Source organism: Camelus bactrianus, chromosome 6 (genome assembly GCF_048773025.1).
Source record: "Camelus bactrianus isolate YW-2024 breed Bactrian camel chromosome 6, ASM4877302v1, whole genome shotgun sequence".
Taxonomy (NCBI): Eukaryota; Metazoa; Chordata; class Mammalia; order Artiodactyla; family Camelidae; genus Camelus; species Camelus bactrianus.
In genome coordinates this window covers 810775-833324 of record NC_133544.1, presented here as the reverse complement: position 1 = coordinate 833324, position 22550 = coordinate 810775, and the positions used below count along the sequence as shown (strand labels likewise).

The following is a 22550-nucleotide window of genomic DNA, read 5'->3' as shown; positions in this document are numbered from 1 at the left end:
CTTCCGCAGACGCACGTGGGCCCCTCCCCAGGGGAGGGCCTGCGCACGTGGCGCACAACTGCCACCAGTGGCTGTTCATGTGGACCAATGCCAGGGCGTGCGAGACCTCATGAGTGTCGGTGGGCCTGGCCGTCTGCGTGGCTGTGACCCCCCCTTCTCCTGCAGTATCCCCACTTCCTGAAAAGAGAAGGCAACAAGCTTCAGATCATGCTGCAGCGAAGAAAGCGGTATAAGAACCGGACCATCCTGGGCTACAAGACGCTGGCGGCTGGCTCCATCAACATGGCCGAGGTGAGCCAGACCTCGCTTCTCTGCCCTCCCAGGAAGGGCATCCCTGCAGGTGCCCTGCCCCACGCTGCCCCCGGAGCCCCTCAGCCCTTCCCCAGCGCCTCCTGTGTCCCCTCAGGCCCTCACTGCCCACCTGCCCACCCAGGAAAAGCGCCCTGGTGCTCTGGCTCGGCCCCTCCCAGCTGCCTCCGCCTCGAGGGACGCTCAGAGCAGTCAGGGTGCGTGGAGTGCGCAGCTGGGTGTGAGTTTCTCTGTGGTGCGATCAGGCCTTAGCCAAGCCTCCTGGCCCTTGGACCACAGAGTGGTGCAAACAGGTGGGGCCTGGACTCCACTGGGCCCTGGCTGTGCCCTCCACTGGCCCAGGGGCTCTGGCCACCCTGGGCTTCCTACCTGCAGGCTGTTACTGGGCTCAGAGGAGGCTCAAAGTTGCCGCTTTGTCCTCACTGGCCATGCAGGCTCTGTCCTTCAGGGCGCCGCCAGCCCAGCCCAGAGGCCCAGTTTCTCTTCCATCCTCCTCTGTAAAGGAGAGAGAAGAGTAGGTGTTCCTGGGGCTCCTACTGTGGTTCCAAGAGGGTCGGCCCCACCACCCACACCCACACCCCACTGCCTAGCTGAGTCCTCACCCATTTGCCCTTTGTGGTCCCTCCTGGACACGGGTCCCTAGAGTGGAATCCCGAGGGTCTGGGCTGGCCCACAGCACGACCTCACACTGCTGCTGCCGACCACCCCCCCGCCTCCGACAGCCCTCAGTCCTTAGGGGCTGAGCCTGCCACTGACCTCACCAGCTCAGCCCCGCATGCTCCCTCTGGACCCATCCAACCTTCTCCCGGGTCTCCTCTTGACCTCCTGCCCCCTGCTCCAGAGCTTGCCCCGCTGAGGTGTGGCCCCTTAAGTCAGCACTGACAAAAGCCCGTCAAAAACCCTGACATGTGCATCTGCGCGTTGGGGGTTCTGGGGCGCTGGCCCTGCTCCAGTGTGCTTCCAGAACCATGCCCTGCCTGCAGGTGATGCAGCACCCTTCCGAGGGTGGCCAGGTGCTGGGCCTCTGCAGCGACATCAAGGAGGCCTCAGTCAAGGTGGCCGAGATCTGGATCTTCTCCCTGTCCAGCCAGCCCATTGACCATGAGGACAGCACCATGCAGGCCGGCCCCAAGGCCAAGTCCACGGGTGAGTGCAGCGACAGGCAGCGTCTCTGCCACGCATACCACCTCCTGGCTGCCATCCTGCAGGCTGAGAAGTCAGGGAGGGGATGTCAGGGAGTGCGGGCTGTTCTCCGGGCTTCCGGTGTCCAGGCCTCTGCCCTCACACTGTGACATCGTCAGTAATCAGGTCTGGGGTCGACCACAGTGCCTTCCAGGGTCTGGGCACAGTCCTGGCATGGGCTGTCGCCTCCGCCACAGTTGTCACTGTCCCCTGAGGTGAGGAAGGGCAGATGGGGACCCAGTCCAGCACAGGACCCAGGCTGACCCCCATGATGGGCAAGGAGGGCCGTGGCGGCCACCGTGAGGTGGGGGTGGGCATGTGGCGGTGGCAAATTGCAGCCGCCTCCGCCCCCATCCGTCCACCTGCCAGGGCCATCTGGCCTCCGTCCCCATGGCCGCTGGGCTGTCGCGGTTCCCTGCACGACCAGGGGCCATCACGAGGGCACCCCTCATTGCCGGGACACCGGCCGGAACCTCAAGGAGCCCTCCATTCCATGTGCTCGCTCCGCAGATAACTACTCCGAGGAGGAGTACGAGAGCTTCTCCTCTGAGCAGGAGGCCAGCGACGACGCCGTGCAAGGGCAGGTAACCGGGGCCGGCGGGACACGCTGGCCTCAGGGCTCCTGCCTAGACCCCCAGCAGCTGCGCAGCCCCCAGTGGATGGGCCCAGGACCCTCCAGAGCTACCGTCAGGAGCGCAGCACGGGGCGTGAGAGGCTGGGAGCCTGGCCCCCATGTGCCGAGCCTCGTTCCCCTGTCCCCCGTCCCCCGTGCCCTGTTCCCCGTCCCCGGAGCTGGGAGTGCGTCAGCAGACAGCTGGGGCGCCTGGGAGCCCAGCCCCTCCCTGAGCCGCCCAGGGAAGCCGCACATCCATGGGTGGTGGGAGAGGGGTCCCAGGGGCACTATGCGGGCAGCCCCAGGCTCAGGCACTGCACATCTCTGCAGGATTTGGACGAGGACGACTTTGATGTGGGGAAACCCAAGAAGCAGCGGCGATCGCTAGTAAGAACGACGTCCATGACCAGGGTCGGTGGAAACTGGTTTTACTAACCCTGGGGGGGAGGGGGGGCGGGCCTGGGTGGGGGCACTGGGGCGCTGGCCAGTTGAGCTCTCAGGAGGGGTGGGTCAGGACCTGAGGCACCCATCCTGGGGTCACAGTGGGTACCGTGCCGTTCCCAGCAGCCCAGCTCTATGGCTTCTCCTGAGGTCCAGTCTTTCCCCAAATATTGTGTGAGGGCAGGAGACTCCAGGCTATGGCCCTGCCCTGGAGGGGTTGCGAGGCGTCCGGCTATTGTCAGAGCCTCACTGGCAAGCGGGAGCCAGGTGGGGCGTCCCTGTGCCACAGGCCTAGAGGGCAGTGGGCAAGGTGGGCTGCCTCCTCATTGCCCAGGCCCCTGCCTTTTTGGCCCAGACACACCCTGTGTGAGGCCTGCACCCTGTTTCTGTTCTGGGCAGGTGGCCTCAGGGGCTTATCCTCCAGGAGGCAAGTCCAGGCAGGGGCCACAGCCCATCATGGGATGTCCACCACTGGGCACCCAGGGCTCCTGGAAGAGCTCTCGGTGCTGGGCCATGGCCTCAGGCCAGGCCAGGGCGGAGCGCGGCCAGGGAAGCCCCCAAAACCTTGCCCCTGTCTGGCGGTGCTGGGAAGTCATGGGTGGTCCCGATACATTGAGTGCAGTGCATGTTCTGGGCCATGTTCACAGCCCACACCTGCTAGGGCAGCTCTGTCTGAGCCTCAGTTCCAGGACCCGGGTGCCCAGCTTCTGCAGTGGGGAGTGTGGGTCTCCCTTTGTAGGGTCAGCCTCTGAGGGTGGCTGAGTGACCATCTTGGTCAGCGGCCAGTGGCCAGAGCTGAGCCTCTGCAGTGCAGGGCGGCACCGGGGCCAGGTGGAGCTTGGGCTCTCACTGAGCCCCTGCCAGCAAGTCCCAGGGAGGAAGGGCCGGGCAGCCTCATGTGCACGGAGGCTTCTGGAAGAGCCACAGATGTGGCACACACCCTCCACCTGGTTCCCCTCACCAGCTCTGGGCTGTCAGCTCCGCCTGGGTCCTCCTTAAAGTCTGGCCTCAGCTGTAGGTTCAAATGCTGATGAAAACACTTACCGCTGTTCAACTGCTGAGAGCCACAGGAGGGTCCACCAGCGTCGCGGCGGGTCTGAGCTGGGGCCGCAGCAGCCCGGGCGCCGGCCTCGCCATGCTTTCCTGGGGGAGGCAGCTGCTTGGGTTCTGACCCTGCTCTGCTTGTCTTGCAGCAACAAAACTTCAAGCAGAAAGTCGTGGCTCTGCTGCGGAGGTTTAAAGTTTCCGATGAGGTGAGTGAGTGCCCCCCCCACTCAAGGCCCACGGCGTCCTGTGTCGGGGGAGGGCTCTGGAGGCCAGTTCTGGGCGAGGTCCTGGCTCTGCTGCTGCTGTCCTCGTGGTCCTCTGAACATCGCTGTCCTTGCCCAAGAGAGTGGGTGATGGTGGTGCCCCCAACCCCGGGGACCCTTGAGGGGCCAGCAGGGGCCCCAGGAGGTGCCACTATGTTGCCTGAATTACAACTTGATGAACAGACCTGGAGGAAGGCCAGCATTGTCTCTGGGGGTGACCACGGGTTTTTCTGTTTGTGTTTTTTCGTTGTTTTTTTTTTTTTTATATAAGTTGATTTTAATTTTTAGAATAGTTTTAGGTTCACAGCAAAACTGAGCAGGAAGTGGAGTCTCCATGTGCCCCCGTCACCACACACACAGCACCCCTCCCCCACCATCAATATACTGTGTGTTTTAAAAACCTTTTTTTAGGAGGGAGGGTATAGTTCAAGTGGTAGAGTGCGTGCTTAGCCTGCACAAGGTCCTGGGTTCAGTACCTCCATGGAAAAAACAAACTAAATAAATGTAATTACCTCCCCCCTGCAAAAAAAGAAAGAAAGAAAGAAAGAAAGAAGAAATTTCTTTTAGCCTTTTCTCAGTCTCCAAATTTTCTATGAGTTTGTATAACTTTTACAACCAGAAGAAAAATACCCTGTTGTTTTTAATGTGATCAGAAGAAAATCCGTCCCCAGGTTCTGGACCCCCCCTCCCCCCGGCCAGGAGAGGTGGCGTGTAGGTGTCTCAGCCCCAGAGCGCTGTCCTCTCACGCGGTCACGACAGCATGGACCCCGCGGCTGAGCACCCACACACAGGGAGGCTGTGCCCTCAGAAGCAGCAGTGGCGGGGCCAGCAGCTCGCTCTAGACACAGGTGCTAAAGGCAGGCCCGTCTCGGCCACAGTCCTCCCCAAGCTGATCTACAGATTCAACACGAGTGCTGTCCGATCTCCAACGCCTTGCTGCAGAAATCAGCCAGGTGGTCCTAACCCTCATGCCTAAAGGCAGGGGTCCCGGGATAAGCAAAGCAGTCTTGACAAAGAACAAAGCTGGAGGACTCGCCCCTTCTGTTTTCCAAACTTGCTCAAAGCTACCGTGACCAGACGGCGTGACGGGGCAGTGAAGGAAGGTGGGGTCCAGATACAAACCCTTCTGTTCGTGGTCAGCTGGCTTTCGACAGGATGCCGAAAGCGTTCCGGGGGGTGGGACGGGGTGGGGATTGGCCTTTTCAGCAAATAGTACTGGAACAGCTGGAACTCTGCCAAGGAATGAAGTGGGGCCCTACCTCACGCCGTGCACAGAAGTAACTCCCAGTGGGTCAGAGGCCGACGCGTAAGAGCGAGAACTATGGAACTCTCAGAAGAAAACCTAAAAGTGAGTCTTTGTGGCCTGGGTCAGACAACAGTTTCTAGGATACGGCGCCAAGAGCACCAGCGAAGAAAGGGAAAAAAGGCAAGTGGGGCTGCACTGAGGTTTGGAGCCTCCGCGCTCCGGGCAGAGGGCGGAGCGGCAGCCCGTCGGACGGGGGAAGGTTGTCTGCACATCGCACAGCTGACAAGGAACTTGCGTCCGGAATGTGTGAAGAACTCTGACAGCCCCAAAACAAAGCAGTGCAATGAAAAATTAATTGTTCACTTTAAAAATCGGGCAAAGGCTCTGACTAGGTATTTTTCCAAAAAAGAAATGCAAAAAGCCAATAAGCACCTGAAAAGATGCTCGTCGCCTCCAGGCATCAGGGAAGGCAGGTCAGGGCCACCACGAAACACCACTTAGTACCCAGCAGGGTGGCTGTCGTCAACGCGGAAAATCGGTGCTGGAGAGGCTGTGTCGTGACTGGAACCCTCACACGTGCTGGGGGAGCAGAAAATGGTGCAGCCACTTTGGAAAACAGGCTCGCAGTTCTTCAAAAAGTGAAATATGCCTGCCAAACGCCCAGCAGTCCCACGAGAGATGGTCACAGAAGCTCCGTGTGGAGCAGCAAACACAGAACGGCCCCAGGTCGTCCTTTCCGTACATGCATCACGCCGAGCAAGAGAAGGCTGCCGCCATGTGATTGCAGTTCTGTGCCGTCCTGCACAAGACCTGGCGCCCGGGGCCTGGGGGCACTGTGAGGGGGCAGGGGCGCCCTGGGGAGGGCAGCCTTTTCTGGCCTGATTGTGATGGTGCCACGCAAAGGCTCACACTGTGTTTGTGTGTTAAAGCACTCTTCTGAGACCTGGGAAGGACAGCCACACCGTGCCCAGCACCCCGTGACCTAAGGTCCCCCAGGGACACCTCTGGGTCTGGAATAACAAGACTGGAAGAAGGGTGCTTGGTGGCTGTGCACCCGTCTGTCCTGCAGACGCCCCTTCCTGCCAGGCCAGCCTCACCCGTCTGACCTCACTGTAGGTCCTGGACTCGGAGCAGGACCCTGCAGAGCATGTCCCCGAGGTGGAGGAGGACCTGGACCTCCTGTACGACACGCTGGACATGGAGCACCCCAGCGACAGCGGCCCCGACATGGAGGACGATGACAGCGTTCTCAGCACCCCCAAGCCGAAGCTCAGGTGGGCGCCGCCGCCGCCCTCGTCTGCTGCCGCGCGCGGGGGACACAGGGCGTGGCCACCTGCCTTCAAAGCAAGGGCCAGCCCAGGAGGAGGTCCACGCAGCTGGTTGTGCAGGTGTCGGGGCCAGAGGGAAGTGGGGTTTGGGGAAGCAGGCCCTCGGGGGCGGGGAGACACAGGCCCTGAGAGAGCTCCTGGGGAGCGAGAAGTGGCAGAGTCGCAGTGTCGCGTTTGCTTTTGGGAATGTCTCTCTGGAATCTGCTGGGAACACGAAGAGGGAGACCAGTGAGGGGGCGGCTGAGGTCAGCCCTGTGGGGGCCGCTGAGTCGGGGAGGGAGGGGCGGGCTGGGAGGTTGTGTGGGAGGCCAGGGCTCTGGGCGTGGGGCTAGTGGGAGGTGGGCTGAGCTGGGGGTGCTGGCTGGGCCGTCCCAGGAGGGGACCAGCGCATGCGGGGCCGCAGGGCTCCCTGTTCAATAGGGAGGCAGGCCTGCTGGGAGCCTCAGAGGGTGTCCGCCCCAAAGGAGTCCTGGGGAAGGTGGGGAGCCCGGAGGCCGGGCTGGGCAGGAGGAGGGAAGGTCTGAGTCAGAGTCAGGAAGGTTTGTGGACCCTTTGGTTTTCAAACTTCTTAAAACAAGCATCAGCAAGACACAGAAGCACACACAAGAAAGGGGTGTGCCATGTTGTCACGTGCCCCCAGCCCATACTGCTGCCTCCCAGACCTGTGCCGGCCTGGCCCCACCTCAGGCACCAGTTCCCTGGGCTGCTGACCGGTGCCCAGTTACTCCTGGAGTTTGGCATCAGGTCAGGGTGTTGGCCGCTGGCCTCCTGGGGGCTCTGGGCACTGGTCTCAGGCTCGGCCAGGTGGGTGTAGAACAGGGGTCCCGCTTCAAGGCCAGCATGTGCAGCCACGGTCCTCAGTCTGCGGACCCCTCTGATCTCCCTTTCCCTTCGCCGGAGAAGGTCTCGACCAGCCCCTGTTACTGCAGCTGCCGGCTGGCCCAGGCCGTCCCCCTCACCTCCCCGCCTGTAGCTCCGTGGCGTCAGCTGCACCTGTGGAGTGAGTCCCTGGCCGGCAGGGTCCCAGTCCTGCCTGTCGCTCACGGTGGTCACGTTACCACGTTCCCCCCACGGCTTTACCGTCAGTAGTCCCGCCCCTCATTTTAGCTGGACCTTAAGTCTGCCGCCTGCGTGTCGCTACCTGCTGGGCGGGACGTGCGACCTGGGTTTGCCCGTGCCTGGCAATGGCGTCCTCACTGGGCTGTCCGTGTGCTCCTGTGTTCCTGCCAGCTGGCCGTGGGGCCCCAGGGCTCCACTGGACACCCCTCCAGCAGGGCTGTCCTGCAGTTGCTGTCCGTGCTGGCCGCCCTCCAGGGCTAGAGCTGACATTGGATGGGGTTTCGGGGTACAGGTCTTCTCAGCTGCTCTGAGGGTGGATGGAGGAGCTAGGGGGCAGTTGGCGCCCAGTGTCCTTGCCTATGCCGTGGTCCTCCAGGGTGGGGGCCCTGCTCTGCATCCCACCCCCCACCAGGCCCGGTGGCTGCACCTTCAGTGGGGAGGGGACTGGGATGACCCCTTCTCTGTCCCCACCACTCAGGCCGTACTTCGAAGGCCTGTCCCACTCCAGCTCGCAGACAGAGATCGGAAGCACCCACAGCGCCCGGAGCCAGAAGGAGCCTCCGAGTCCGGTGAGCGGCCCGGACTCAGGCAGCCCACACTCCCGCCGGGACCCTCGGGATGTCCCGGTCCTCTCTGCCTGTCGGAGTCACTCGGGGTGCCACTTACACATGAATCAGTGCTGGACAAACCTGAAGCTCAGTGCACTTTTGGGTTGTTCCCTGTCCCCTGCCTGCAGCTGGGTGACTTTCCTGGGGCAACCCCAAGCCCACGGTCAGGAATCCCAGCCAGTCTCCCCAAGCTGTCTCTGAGCCTGGAACCCCCTGCCCAAAGGTGACGCAGTCTCGGCACCCCCGTTGAGCTCAGCCTGACTCCTTTCCATCCTGTCCACACAGGCCGACGTGCCCGAGAGGACGCGGGCCCTGGGAGGCAAGCAGCCAAGTGACAGCATCTCCGACTCAGTGGCCCACGTAAGCAGGCAAAGGGCCATGCTCACGCCTGTGGGCCGGCACAGAACCCACTTACAGGCTGCATTCAGGGTCTGACCCCTGACCGGGCAGGGCAGGCTCCACAGGCAGGTCCTCTTGCTTCCACCGCCCAGGGCCTGTGTGTAGAACCACAGTGAGGGGCCCCCTGGAGTCACCCCCATCCCAGGAGCGGTCAGAGCCCTGTCCACGTGCCAGGAGCTGCCCGCCCGGTAGAGGCCTGAACACCCTCTCCCAAACCAAGGCCCCTTGGGCACAGGAGTGTGTCCCCACGGTTCCCTCCTCTGCCCCTCAGAGCGCACCCCCCGCCGGGGAGCAGCCAGCGCAGCCCGAGGAGAGCCCGGAGGTGGAGACCCCTGCGCTGGACGTGTTCACCGAGAAGCTGCCACCCAGCGGGCGGATCACAAAGACAGAGTCCCTGGTCATCCCCTCCACCAGGTGACCGGCCGCTCCGGGGAGGCAATGCCTACATGGGCCAGTGCAGGAGGGATTGTGGATGCCCCACTGGGTCGGGGCCCATCTGACTCAGTGAGAATCACTGGGGAAATACACGGGTCTCCAGGCCCATCCCTGGATGTCCACGTTGGACCCCCACACCCCTCCGTCTGCAACTAGCCACCTGCAGGTCTGACTGGGCCGAGGTGCGGCTGCCTGCTCCGAGGGCAGGGACAGTCCCGCTGTCCCTCTCTCCCGTTCTCCTGGACCTGGCCCTCAGGTCCTGTGGGGCCCATGGGCGAGGCTCCAAGGAGAGTGGGCCCAGCACCCGTGCAGGTGGGCACAGCCCTCAGGGAGCGGGGTGGCGTCCAGCACGGGGCCTCTGTGGGGCGGGTGGCGGGGCCGGGGCCCCAGGGCCCCGCCTCCCGGGGGGGCCCAGGGCTGGCGAGCAAGCATCAGAGCTGGAGTCTGAGTTGTGGGGACTTGGTGGCTTCCTGGTGGAGGACAGTCTTCTGGGTCTGTCACGTGCCCTCTTCAGCCCTCTGATGCCCTGGTCAGATCTGGGCCACAGCCCTCGCCCCCGCTCTGCTGCCCCTTCCCTGGGTGCCCGGGGTCACTCCTTGCCAAGGCTAGCCACGGGGCCACAGTCCCGGGCAGCTGACACTCACGTGTTGCATCAGGCCTCACGCCCTAGTTTCAAAGTGTGTGTGCCCCACGTCAGCCCTTCACCCCACAATCCGCCCTCGCTGCCCACCACCTGCCCCGCCACCCCGTGCAGATCCACTCACAGGAGAAACGAGAAATAAAACCCAGCATGAACCCAGCGTTCAGTATTGAACCCTCCCCCTGGATTTTCACCCGATGGGAGCCCCCGCCCTGGGCACGAGAGTCAGCCTGTTTCTGCCAGACCTAGGTTTTGTTTCTGTGCAGGATTTTTCCAGAAGCAGTGGCTCTGGGTGCTGGCATTTACCTGGTGGGGGTGCACAGAGGCCTTTGTCAGGACAGAGGGCTACCTGAGTGCCAGGATGCCGGCACTGGCCTGCACCGGGCTTGTCCCAGGGTGGTGGTCTGTCTTCACAGGGCGCCCTGAGGTCCCTCGTGTCTGCCCCGCTCAGGACAAGGAAGCAGCTGTGGATGAGGCCCCACTCAGGGTACCCAGGGGCCAGGGCACAGGCTGGACCTTAGGCCGTGGCTGCCGGGCCCCCTGAGGTTGGGCTGTGTGGCCTATGGCCCTGCTGCCCTCCAGCCGACACTGACCGTCCTTGGCTGTCCCCACCGCTGAGTGGCCCCCTTCCCTGGGGCAGTGAACGTGCCTGCCCCAGCCTGCCCTGTCCCCCACAGGTCCGAGGGGAAGCAGGCTGGCCGCCGGGGCCGGAGCACGTCCTTGAAGGAGCGGCAGCCGGCGCGTCCACAGAACGAGCGGGCCAATAGCCTGGACAACGAGCGCTGCCCGGACACACGGAGCCACCTGCAGGTGCGGGCGCTATGGAGGGCGGGCGCCCGCTGGGGGCCGGGACCGGGGCCACCCTGGGGTGGACCCCACGCTCTGCCACCTGGCCGGCTGGGCTGCAGTGGCCCCACAGTGTCTTCAGCCCTGGGGCCGCTGTCTAGAGCCAGGCTGTGTATCTGAGTGTGGGCGGGGCTGGGCTTCCCTCTCTGCTCCCAGGTGGCTGCTGGGGGGTCAGGGGGCAGGTGAGGGGGCGGGGGCGGCACCCCTTGTGCTGGGCATGGACGGCCCTGTGTCTCCAGATCCCCAGGAAGACTGTGTACGACCAGTTAAACCACATCCTCATCTCCGACGACCAGCTTCCTGAGAACATCATTCTCGTCAACACCTCAGACTGGCAGGGGCAGGTGGGGAGGGGCTGGTGTCCTCCCTGCAGGCCGAGCGGGAAGTGGCGGTGCCTCCTCTCTGTAGGATGGGGGCGGGGGGTCTGGCCAGCATCGCCTGCTGTGGATGGCTGCCCCGGCCTGCTCCCAGGCGGGCTGGTGGTGGCTGGCTCAGAGGCTCCCCCTCTCCCCTGCCTCCCAGTTCCTCTCCGACGTCCTGCAGCGGCACACACTCCCTGTGGTGTGCACGTGCTCTGCGGCTGACGTCCAGGCGGCCTTCAGCACCATCGTCTCCCGGATACAGAGATAGTGAGTCCTGCTCTGCCCCTGACCGCCCAGTGGCATCGCTGCCCAGGTGTCCGTCGGGGCCTCTGCGCTCCACCCTGCATGGGGCTCTGCCTGTAGCCCCACAGGCTTCCTGCAGCCCTGTCTTCTCTCAGAACTGGGTGGGTGGCTGGAGCAGTGCTGGGGGCGCCTGAGCAAGGCTGGCAGAACTGCCCACCCTGCGTGGGGCGTCCGCTGTCTGGGAGGCCTGGGTTTCAGTGGCCCCATCATAGTGGTGAGCTGTGGGACAGGCCCTGAGTTCAGGGGGAGCAGGGGAGCCCTGGGGCCCCTTCGGGCTCAGTGAGGCTGGTCCTCGCTGCGAGGACGGCTCCCTGAGGTGTCTGTCCCCTCTCGTCCTGCCGCCACCGACCGCAGCTGCAACTGCAATTCCCAGCCCCCGACCCCCGTGAAGATCGCGGTGGCGGGAGCGCAGCATTACCTCAGCGCCATCCTGCGGCTCTTCGTGGAGCAGCTGTCCCACAAGACCCCCGACTGGCTGGGCTACATGCGCTTCCTCGTCATCCCGCTGGGTGAGGGGCCGGTGCCACGTGGGGGATGCTGCCAAGCTTGATCCTGCAACATGGTTGCCCCAGAGGTGTCCACGCCCCGAGGGCCCCGCAGTTAGGATAACTCATTGCCGATTTTGGTTTGTTGTCAGACATGCAAAGCAGTGGTTAGTTATTGATCTTCTTAAGTCATCAAAATTCTGTGTGGTTTAACTCTGCCAGAACGAGGTGAGGCCTAGAGGAGACCCCTCCCCACAGCGCGAGACCCGCCGCATCCGAGGCTGTGTGGTCCGCGGGACACACCCTGGCGCGGCCGGGTGGGCCGTCTGCCCAGGCAGCGGCGGAGCCGCCTGGTCCAGGAGCCACGGCGCAGAACTGCGGGGCGTGTGGGGGTCAGCACGTCCTGACGCTGCCCCCTCGGCCCGCAGGCTCCCACCCTGTGGCCAGGTACCTGGGCTCCGTGGACTACAGGTACAACAACTTCTTCCAGGACCTGGCCTGGAGAGACCTGTTCAACAAGCTGGAGGCCCAGAGCGCTGGTGAGGCCCGGGCCTCGCCGCCTGCTCCAGCCCTGGCCCAGCCATGCCACACCACCCCACCTTGGTGTCCACAGCCCCACTCCCCTCCCACCCACGTCCCAGCCCATCCACGACCCCACACCCCTCACCTCCACTCCACCGTGCCCCATTAGAATGGGGGTTGTACTGCTGTCCTGAGGCGAGACTGGAGAGCTGTGTGCCTCCCTCCCGGCCACAGCGGTCCCTGAGCTACAGGGGGCGAGGGGTCAGTGGACAGCCTCAGCCGGGACGCTGAGGCTGGATCTAACCAGAGGCTAGATCCTGGGGCAGGGCTCTTCAGGATTTGGAGAGACTTTGCGGCCCTCTCCCCTGGCCGCCCAAACTTGGGGTGCTGGGTGGCCTTGGGGAAGCCGAGGTGGAGCTGGGCAGAGTGCGGCACCCCACAGACCCCTCCCGGTCTCCTCGTGCAGTGCAGGACACGCCGGACATCGTGTCAAGAATCACACAGTACATCTCGGGGGCCAACTGTGCCCACCAGCTGCCCATTGCAGAGGCCATGCTGACCTACAAGCAGAAGAGGTAACTCTAGGGCCTGGGTGGGTGGCGGTGGGGTGGCGACCCCCGGCGGCCTGCGTCCTGGCTCCTCGGGTTGCTCACTGGGGGCTCCGTGCCCAACCTGGGCTTGGACGGATGTCCGGGAGGGATCCAGGCAGCTCCCAGTTCTCGACTCCGGGACCCTTCACGGATCCTGAGTGGGAGTTAGGATGAGGTGGTCACGTTGTCTGTTTTTGTACGTGTTGGGTTTTCCCACAATAAAAGTTAAAAGGATAGTGGTCGTGGTGCCTGGCCCCTAGCAGTGACCTGCGCCCTCGAATCTGGGCACAGGCTCCTTCAACAGCCGGGACTTCTCAGGCGGGGAGACATGGTTCTCGTCCTGCCCAGTGCCGGCCAGCAGCCAGGAGCCGTGGGTGGGACGCCGAAACCCTGCGGGGGTCCAGCTGCCCGCCCACCTGCCCACATGGGGTGGAGCTGGGCGCACAGGCCTCGGACAGGGCAGTCCTTCCAGGGACTCCCAGGTGGGAAAGGGCAGGAACAGGGAGACTGCAGCCGGTTCCACGGCGTGGAGCATCTCTGCTCCCAAGAAGGGGACGTTAAACATCTTGTAAGGCAGGAGAGAGATTTAAGCTGAAGCCTCTGCCAGGTGCCACGGCCAGTCCTGCACGACTCCGGGTTCTTCCTCCCGTTAGGGAGCCGCCTTGCCACTCCTGAGCCCGTAATAACATCCTGTGTTTCTCTTTGGTGCCTTTCTGAAAAGGAGAAAGAACTTGCATTTTGACTTTACCCTCAGGTACCGCTGTCCCTGGGTCCGTGGCCCCTCCGTCCCCTGGCTGGTCTTTAGGGCTGTTTAGCAGTGTCAGCAGCTGTTGTCATCTTCAGATTCACATCCCCTACTGCCCGCTTTCTCCTTCGGGCGGGGGCCTGTGCGCTAAGGAGCCGGGCCTGCACCATCACAGCCCTACCCGGCTCCAGTGACCACCAGGCCTGCAGCCCAGAGGGTGCTGGGCAGGCGCTCTGTTTCAGTCCACAGTTTGGGTGTAAGAAGTGGCCAGTTTAACTCCTCAGTGAGTCGCTGTGTTTCTGAAGCCAGGGGTGTGGCTGCCCCTTAAATTAGCAGCAGGTGCTGGCTTCAGCTCTCGAGCTGCTGACCGCTGACTGCTGGCACCATACTTGCTGAGTGTGGGCTTCACTCCCAGGCTATCGTACTTGTTAACCGGCCCACATGCCAGTAGCTGCGGGGAGGACGGGAGGGGACAGCGAGGCGAGGCGATGGGGAATTGGCCAGGGGTGACATGGTGGCCAGTGTCTGGCTCGAGCCTGGCTTCCGGCCCCCTACAGAGCGGCAGAGCACAGCCTGGGGGGATTCCCAGCAAAGTTCTGTGGCTTACCTAGATGGCTGGCCAGAACACTGAGACCCCTACACACACGTGAAGAGCCATGCCCTGGGCGGTCCCAGCACTGCCCACACACCTGCTCTGCAGGGGGCCTTTGGTTATTTGCTCTCCCGGCAAAGCCCCCTGGGAGGCTCCTTGGGCCCCGGGATGGACCAGGAGGAGGAGTCTAAGCCCATTCAAACATGCTGCTAAACAAGCCTCATGGAGCTAGAGAAAGACCAGCCAGTGTGCCCCGCGGACCCCTCGGGCTGCCCTGTGGGCCTGCGACCCTCCCCTCCTTTCAGCCACGGCTCCGCGAGCCCACAGCATGCTTCGCAGCCTGGGCCGCAGCTTCTGTCTGTCCCGAGGTCAGCTCTTCTGAGCAGCAAGCCAGGGCTTGGGAGGCCCTGAGCCTCCTGCCCCCGCCTCCGCGTTACAGTGGTGACACCGGCACCGGGGTGGGGGGTGGGGCTCCAGCTGCCCTGGGCGGAGCTCGGGGAAGGGCCGCGTGTTGTCTGCCCTTGGAGCCCAGGGCCAGAGAGCAGGTCAGCCTTTGTCTGCTATGACAGAGAACAGACTTCTGTCCACCCGGGGGGGTCAGGGGATGCCGGGGAGGGTGGACGGTGGGCATGGCCCTCCTGGTCCCTCTGCATCAAGGATCCTACCTGCACTGCACCAGCTCCTGCCTGAGGTCAGACCTCACTGTATGTCCCCCGGGCAACGCCTAGAGGGCCGCTCAGCTCCCCAGGCCAGCCTCGTTTGGCTGCGTCCCTGGGCACATCCCGCACCACCCCTTCACCCAGGGCTCCTCGTCACGGAGCTGTGGGCTCGAGCCGTAGGAGTTCTGACCACTACCCCTGCCAAGAACACCTGTGCCCCCCACACACAGGGTCCAGGTGGAGGGCTCCCAGCAGCAGCCGGTGTCACCCCCGTCTCGCCGGGCGGTGCCGAGCGCTGGATGTCGTCTGCATGGCCCCGAGGCACGGCTTGGCTTTGTTGCTTGGGTCGTAGAGTCCCCCGAGTTCCGCCCCTGAGGCCCTCGTCTGCCTCCCTGCCTGCCGTCTGCTGGGGAGGGCCGTGGGGATGGTGGCTCCCTGAGGGTGAGGGCCCTGGGGGTCCGAGCCTCCCGTGCACTGGTCGGGGGACCCCACGGGGCCTCCTGCCACCTCGAGTGCAGGAGCACGCCTGGGCACAGGATTTAGATTGTTCTACTTGAAATGGGAAAACAAAGTTTTTTCTTTTTAATTGTATTCTGCTTAGGAAAGAGAGAAAGACCAGGAATTTAGTTACTTTCTTTGGACAGACCGAATCTGTAGATTCTTGCATCCAAAGACATTTGCTGGGTCTCCTGCGGAGTGGGCTGGGTGGTGCTGGGGCAGAGGTGGGGTGTCCCCATGTCCAGGTGGCACCCAGGGGAGAGCAGGTCCTGCCAGCTGCTGTCCCCTCACTGTAGGTGCTGTGCGTGGTGCAGGTGCATTATGTTCTGGCTCCTGGGCCGGGGCCACTTGTCCAGCTCATAACCACACTTCACGGGGAGTGTCAGCCAGGCGCAGGCCACTGTCCTCCGCAGGGACAGAGAAGGGAGGGCCTCCTGCAAGACTCTGGGGATGTGGGGTTCCTGGTCCCAGGAGCTGGGCCTGGGCCCCCCCACCAGGCCTGCTTGGGGCAGAGGCTTCTCCCTGAGTGACACTCCCGGGCCACCCCCTGCATGGCCTGCACGTGTGGAGTCACCTGCAAGAGAGTCATCCTCTTGACGTCAGGCTCTGGCTCCACAAAACAGAGGAAGCGGAGCTGGGAGAAGGGCTGCGAGCCACCAGCCAAGGAAGCAGGGCGAGGACACACCTCTTTTCCCTGTGGCTGGGGAAGGGCAGGAGGCCAGGACCCGCCCCGCCCCGTGGACCCACCAGAAGGCAGAGAAGGAAGCTCTTCCAGCTGCTGACAGAGCCCAGGCCAAGGCAGACACCGGGCAGCGGGCAGCTTGCTGCAGAGACGATGAGCCCGGGGCCAGCCCTGGCGTGGGAGGAGGAGGAGGAAGAGAATCGGGGGTCTGCCTCCCCTCAGGTCCTGCCGACGCCCTGCGCCCAGGGCCCTCGGACGCTGGATGCCTTCACGGTGGACGGCTGTGACCGGTGGTTCCAGCAAGGCCACAGTTCTGCTGGAAATTGTGCAGGGCCCATCGGCTCATTACAGCAGCACAGCCGGAGAGCCTTGGCCTTGGCCTTCGGGCTGCTCTTGGGCCTTGTTCTGTTAGAACGTGGCCTGTGCAGCCCGTCACCAAGGCCAGAGTCGTGGAAATAGGCCCCCCAGTCGGCACCAACTTTACTCAGACCGTCTGGGAGGAGACCTCCACATGCCAGTCACTGGAGGAGGCCTAGGCTGTTTCTGGGTGTCCTGGGGCAGCCAGTTCTCTCCTGGGCTGAGCGGGAAACACTGGCCTGCAGGGCCCACAGAAAGGCTTGGCTGGCCACCCCCAGCCCAGGCCCTGGTGAAAAAGCAGGCCCCTTGGCGAGGCCCCGCCCTTACCCTCCGAGCTGCCCCAACAGGCCTCTGGACCCTCGGGTGCAGAGATGCGCTTGCCTCCTGCATGTCGGAAGAGACTTGCAGGTCGGGTCCAGCCAGGCCCGCTGTGGGAGGGCACAGGCGAGGCACGGGTTGGGCAGGGCCCACCAGGCGGCTGGCGAAGTGCCGGCCGCTCAGAGACGGAGCACCTGTCCTTCAGGGAGAGCGGTGACTGTCTCTCTCCCTTGTCTTAGCCCCGACGAAGAGTCCTCTCAGAAGTTCATTCCCTTCGTGGGGGTGAGTACCCCAGGTGGGCAGCTGCCATGTCCACTGCGTCTGCCGTTTGGCCGACCCCACCCGCTTGGGAAACCACAGATCTGCCAGAACATGCTATAACCAGTCCAGTTTTGCATTAACTTGATATATTTCAGAACCTCTTTCCCCAGTTTGTGCTGAGGGCTTGCCTTTAAGTCCCTTTGCTCTTAGAACTCGCTATTCTTCCTGTGTTGCGTGGGGGCCGTGGTGGGTGGGCAGTAGCAGGGGGCAGGTCCCCGCCCGCTGAAGCCCCGGCACGTGGGCCGGGGGCTGGGACCACCGCCCGCCATGGCCAGCAGTGGCCTATTGCCTTCTAGGTGGTGAAGGTTGGGATAGTGGAACCGTCTTCTGCCACATCAGGTAACCCACCCTTCATGCCCTAGGCGCCGGGATGCTGGAGGGCAGGGGCAGCCCCCAGCTGCTAGCCCCAGCTGCTAGCCTCAGTGCAGCCTGTGAGCAGGGTCCTGCCTCAGCCGGGGAGGGTCACCTCACTGCAGTGCTTCTGCTCGCCGTGCGTGTGGCCACCCCGCCCCAGATGCCCTGCAGCCCCTCCCCAGTTGGGGTGGCGGTCTCCTGTTCCCCACACATGCCCTCCCCAGACCCCGGGGCTGCCTGGCCTCCCTGCCATGTCCAGGTCTGGGGGTCCAGAGGGCCTGGGCTACTCAGGGCAGAATCTCGGGGGAGCTCAGCGCTGCCCCTGACTCCTTCCCAAAGGCGACTCGGATGACGCAGCCCCCTCAGGCTCCAGCGCCCTCTCGTCCACCCCGCCGTCCACGTCTCCTGCAGCCAAGGAAGCCTCGCCCACTCCACCCTCCTCCCCGTCGGTGAGCGGGGGCCTGTCCTCCCCCAGGTAAACACAGCCCTGCAGGCAGCTCCCCTCCCTGGACATGCTGCCCAGCAGCTCCTGTCCGTCCCCCAGTGCTGAAGGTCACTGGCAGCTACTCGTGGTCCCTGGCCACACCCCAGGGCGCCAGGAAGCAGGGGCTCAGCGGCCTGGGGGAGGGCATGGTGGTGACACAGGCTCTCAGACAAGGTGCCCTGTCTGGAGTGGGCACTGGACTCACTCCATAGACGGGCCTGGTGGCCCCCAGCCTCACCCCCGGCACCCCCGGGGACAGAAACTACAGAGCCCGTAAGCAGGGTGGTAGAGGAGTAGGAAACGGTGTGTCACGGCCGCCGGCCCTCAGCCACCCTTGGGCCTCTTGTGAGCAGAACTCCCCAGGCAGAATGGCTGCAGGGCCACAGGGATGCTCCTGGGGCCACACTGCTGAGGGGGTGTTTGGCTGTGGCCCTCCAGATTCGGAGGGGCAGGAAGGTGGCAGGCCCTGACCCTCCTGGATGACCCCAACATTGTGACTCTGCCAGGGAGACTGGCACAGACCCGCCTGTCCCCAGAGACCAGGACCACCCCCACAGCAGCCCCAGCCTCCTGTCTGCTGGTCAGCCACCACAGGCGGTCCCCTGAGCTTAGGCAGCACGGGACCAGCGGGCACCTCCTCGCCCATGCCAACCACTGGGGTGCTGCTGTCAGCCCAGCACGGAGGGGTGAGCCTCCCTCGTCTTCCACAGCCAGGGCGTCGGCGCCGAGCTGATGGGGCTGCAGGTGGATTACTGGACGGCGGCCCAGCCCGCAGACAGGAAGAGAGATGCGGACAAGAAGGACCCGCCCACCACCAAAAACACACTCAAGTGCACCTTCCGGTCTCTCCAGGTCAGCAGGCTGCCCAGCAGCGGCGAGGCTGCGGCCACGCCCACCATGTCCATGACCGTGGTCACCAAGGAGAAGAACAAGAAGGGTGAGGTGGGGGTGGGGGGGCTGACCGTCGGGACAATTGGAGGGGCAGCCGTGCAAGCCCTGAGGGCACCGCGGGTCTTGGGGCCGCTTCTGACCAGAGCCCCCAGCAAAGACCTTGTGGTGGGCGGGCAGTGGTGGCCGTGGTCAGAACAGAAGGGGATCCAGGTGAGCGGGGTCTGGGGGCCGGGGTGAGCCACAGCGCCCACCGCCCCCCGGCCCTGGAGGAACAGTGGGAGGACAGCACCCCGTTTTCCCTCCTAGTGATGTTTTTGCCTAAGAAAACCAAGGACAAGGACGTGGAGTCTAAAAGCCAGTGCATCGAGGGCATCAGCCGTCTGATCTGCACAGCCAAGCACCAGCAGAACATGCTGCGGGGTGAGCGCCTCCTCCCCCCGCGGGGCCCCCGCTGCTGCGGGGTGAGTGCCCGCCTCCCTCCACGGGGCCTCCCAGGCAGGGCCTGTGGCCCGTAAAACGTTCAAGTTTTAACCAGAGCAAAGTTGGGCTGCTTTTGTAAATTCACCTCAGGAAACGCTTTTGGTTTGCTCTGGGATGCACGTTGCAGAGTTCAAACTTTGAACACATTTGGGGGAGGCCTATTGTGTGCCTGTAACGGCTTTCAAATTCTGAGAACTAATTTCCCAGTCTTTTCTGCTCTTTTAAAAGACGGCCTGACGTATCTCAGACTAGCTGACTCAGAGTGTGAGGCTCTCCAGAGTCTTCTCTTGTCATGAACTCGAGTCTGATGGCCGCAGCGGTCAAGAACCACCCTGCCCGTCCTCTGCTGATTTTCCAGTTTAAGTGGAGGGTGTTTTAAACCTGGTTCCCAGACCCTGCTGGGACCGGGGGGGGGGGGGGGGTGGGCAAGCGCCTCCCCTGACGTCGGGCCTGCTGGGCTGTCCCAGACCTCCGCCTTCGGGGCCAGCGAGAAGCAGCGAGCCCCGGGGGTGGCAGGCAGGCCTGCAGGAGGGCCGGCGGCTCAGGTGGTCTCGTCCCCCACAGTCCTCATTGACGGGGTGGAGTGGAGCGACGTCAAGTTCTTCCAGTTGGCGGCCCAGTGGTCCTCGCACGTCAAGCACTTCCCCATCTGCATCTTTGGACACTCCAAGTCCACCTTCTAGCCCCGCCCACCCAGGGGCCGCCGGCTCCCCACCCTGCAGCCCTGCGACAGCCAGCCGCGCGTCAGGAGGGCCCAGCTGCTTTTCTGTTAACGTTTCAGTTTACTACAGAGACAGACCCTTAAAAACACAAAGAGAAACAGTCTTAAGTATGGATGTGCTCACAACCTGGAAACTAACGGGGTGGTCCCCCTGGGGAGCCCGTAACTGCTCTGCTTATTAACCAGAATGTTCTGGCAGGGGCGGGGGGTCAGGGGGACAGTGTTGAACTTGAGAATTGCGGGAGGTGTGTGTGTTTGGGCCTCAGGACTCCCCTGCCCCTCAGCCCCCCAGCAAGAAGGGTTCCTGCCTTTGGGTCCTGTCCTCCCTGAAAGCCAGGTCTGTGCTTCCTCAGGGAGCCAGGGTCAGGTCGGCAGCCACACAGGACACCCCCCCCCCCAGGCACTGAGCTGGGTGCCCAAAGGCCAGCCTTCTATTGGGGGCTTCCTGAGCAGAACACAGGCCAGTCTGCCCCACCCCGGGTCCACTTGGGGTTCCCAGTAAACTCCAGCCGCCTGGGGCAGTGGAGGTTTTACAGTAGCGGATATTTTTAATGCTTTTAAATACATGTTATAATGTAGCTGCCAAACAGCCGTTGCTCTTCTGAAGTCCCAGCAGCCCCTCAGGGCTGCTGTGTCCCGGCCCCCAACACCCGCCTCACCCACAGGGCTCGCGTCCCCCTCTGCTTCTGCTAGTGGTCTCCACCCTGAATTTAGCAAGCACGGTGGCTCCCTCCTGCCCCCCAGCCGTGGCCCTGCCTTGGGGGAGGTGTCTGGTCCAGGCAACGGGTGCATGTCCCCTGCAACACAACTGTGGCCTATGAAAGCTCTGGCAAGGTGGCCAAACCATAGGGGCCAGCATCGTTCAAGCCGTGGGTGCAGCTGGGGCACCTCACAGGGCCAGGGGACCCATCTCTCTAGGCCAGGCTCCTCAGAGCCAGGTTTGGGGTTTGGGTCCCATATGGGATGGCAGCCCTACCTTCCACCTTCCTACAGCAAGCGGGGAGGTGTCCCCAGTTCCCCACAACCCTGTACCTCAGGCATCTGCAGGAGAGCCCACCGGCTCCTGCCCCTTGGCAGCTTGGCTGTAGGACCATCGTGGTCGTTTTCCTAAGGCTGAGAGCCACACAGGCCGTGCTCAGAAAGACAGTGCCAAACGCAGGACAAGCTGCACACCTTCTTCGCTCCCCTGCACGACAGGCCTCTCCAACAGCCCGCGGCGCGGAGGGTCGTGGCACAGAGGGTCCCTGCTCTCGGGTGGTGAAACATGGCCCGTCTTCCTTACCTGTGCCCTTCCCGCTTACCTCCTCCCCGCAGGTGGCTGTACGGGGTCCAAGTGTCCATGGCCGAGGGACCTGCATCTAGCTGACAGTCAGGCCTTGGGCCTTGGACCTTGGACCAGGGGCCCTGCACCTCCCTGGTAAGGACCTGGGTGAAGGTGCAGTCTATTGAGCTGATGGACCCTCGGGAAGCCTCCCCGCCCTCATCCAGGGCCTAGGTCACTGGTCCTCAAGTTTCCTTCTAAAGGTCACACTCAACAGGAAGGAGGTGCCAGGGAAACGCCCTTGACTTAGCTTTCCAGCTGCAGACCTAGTTTTAGAGGAAGGGGCCAGAGTGGGTCCCGTCCATCCTGGCTGTGAGTGGCCCCCTTCCCAACCCCCACCCCCGCTATCCTCATGCCCTCCCTGGCCTCACCCATGGCTGTCTCCTTGGACACACAAGAAGACACCTAGAACCGCCACCCCATGCCGCAGGGCCCGCCTGCCACACCGTTCCTGGGCCAGGAAGGCTACGCAGCCAGCCCAGCCATCAGCTCGCTTGCAGACGTGGGCTTGCACACACCAGTGCCCCAGTGCCCGTGTCGGCTGCACGGGGGGTCCCTCTCTACTGCCTACCTCATGGAGCTGCTCTGAGGAGATGTGTAAGAGCACTTTTCCCCCAGAGGAAGATGACGCAGAAGCCAAAGCTGTCTGTGACTGAGCCAGTGCAGCTGTGAGCACATGGGGGCCCTGTGGGGTGTGTGAGGGCCGTGGGCCCCAGACTGTGGGCCCACAGGACTGGAGCTGCCCCCTCAGAGCTGGGCTTCTCAGCCCACTGGGTGACCAAAGATTAAGCCACCAGTCACCTTTGGGCAAGGCCAGGCTCCCAGTGGCCTGGTGGTGTCGTGTGGGCAGGTTCCAGCCTCACTGAGGCCAGCTCCCACGCTGTATCTGGGCCACTGCTTCCTCCCACCTCGTGTTGGTCCCATGGGTCACCATCTCCTCCGAGCATGCAGGCTGGTGTCCTGAGTCAGTGTCACAGCCATAGCTCAGGGAGGAGAGGGCTTCTGGACCCAGAGCTGAGGATCTCTGTACAAAGACTGGCAGATCAGAGTGGCCAGGGCCAGCACTGCTGCACTGTCCTCACTCCCAGACAGGAAGGCCAGCTGCCTGATCCCTACACCTGTTCCTCGACCCCCTCCCCAGACCTATGCTGTCCTCTGGTAAGGTGGAGAGGAAGAAGAGTCCCGGGCGGGGGCCTGAGGGCCGAGCTCGGGGGCCCACTTCCGTGGGGCTCTTACCCCCATCCAGGTCATTGTGCATTGTTTGGTTTCTAGGATGTATGTGTTGCTAGTTTTTTTTTTTAAATGGAAAACAATTAATGTAAATAGCTTTTTTGGGAAACAGATTCTAATCTGTCACATATGTGACCACGTGGACTATTTTAAGGTGCTGATGCGACACTAATAAACCCGGGGGGCTCCCCCAGGCCCTCCCTAGCCTGCTGTGTGATT

At 63.3% G+C, this 22550-nt stretch overlaps 1 protein-coding gene across 4 annotated transcripts in view; it reads left to right on the top strand.

The window, feature by feature from the left end:
* PACS2 (phosphofurin acidic cluster sorting protein 2) overlaps positions 1–22535 on the top strand; it is a 57751-nt gene extending 35216 nt beyond the window's left edge. Inside the window, exons 4-25 of one of the 4 annotated variants that reach the window (XM_074364847.1) lie at positions 166–291; positions 1293–1455; positions 2002–2075; positions 2435–2515; positions 3739–3798; positions 6218–6375; positions 7967–8057; positions 8382–8456; positions 8767–8909; positions 10248–10380; positions 10656–10760; positions 10939–11045; positions 11436–11590; positions 11995–12105; positions 12555–12663; positions 13400–13432; positions 16769–16811; positions 17147–17189; positions 17544–17679; positions 18399–18625; positions 18886–18999; positions 19624–22535. In XM_074364847.1, the coding sequence (XP_074220948.1) occupies positions 166–291; positions 1293–1455; positions 2002–2075; positions 2435–2515; positions 3739–3798; positions 6218–6375; positions 7967–8057; positions 8382–8456; positions 8767–8909; positions 10248–10380; positions 10656–10760; positions 10939–11045; positions 11436–11590; positions 11995–12105; positions 12555–12663; positions 13400–13432; positions 16769–16811; positions 17147–17189; positions 17544–17679; positions 18399–18625; positions 18886–18999; positions 19624–19742 (2406 nt within the window). In that variant the 3' untranslated portion in view covers positions 19743–22535. Of the gene's footprint in view, positions 1–165; positions 292–1292; positions 1456–2001; positions 2076–2434; positions 2516–3738; positions 3799–6217; positions 6376–7966; positions 8058–8381; positions 8457–8766; positions 8910–10247; positions 10381–10655; positions 10761–10938; positions 11046–11435; positions 11591–11994; positions 12106–12554; positions 12664–13399; positions 13433–16768; positions 16812–17146; positions 17190–17543; positions 17680–18398; positions 18626–18885; positions 19000–19623 lie in introns of those variants that run through there. The other 3 variants (XM_074364844.1, XM_074364843.1, XM_074364846.1) reach the window with 3 other exon arrangements.
* Positions 22536–22550: the final 15 nt, after the last annotated feature.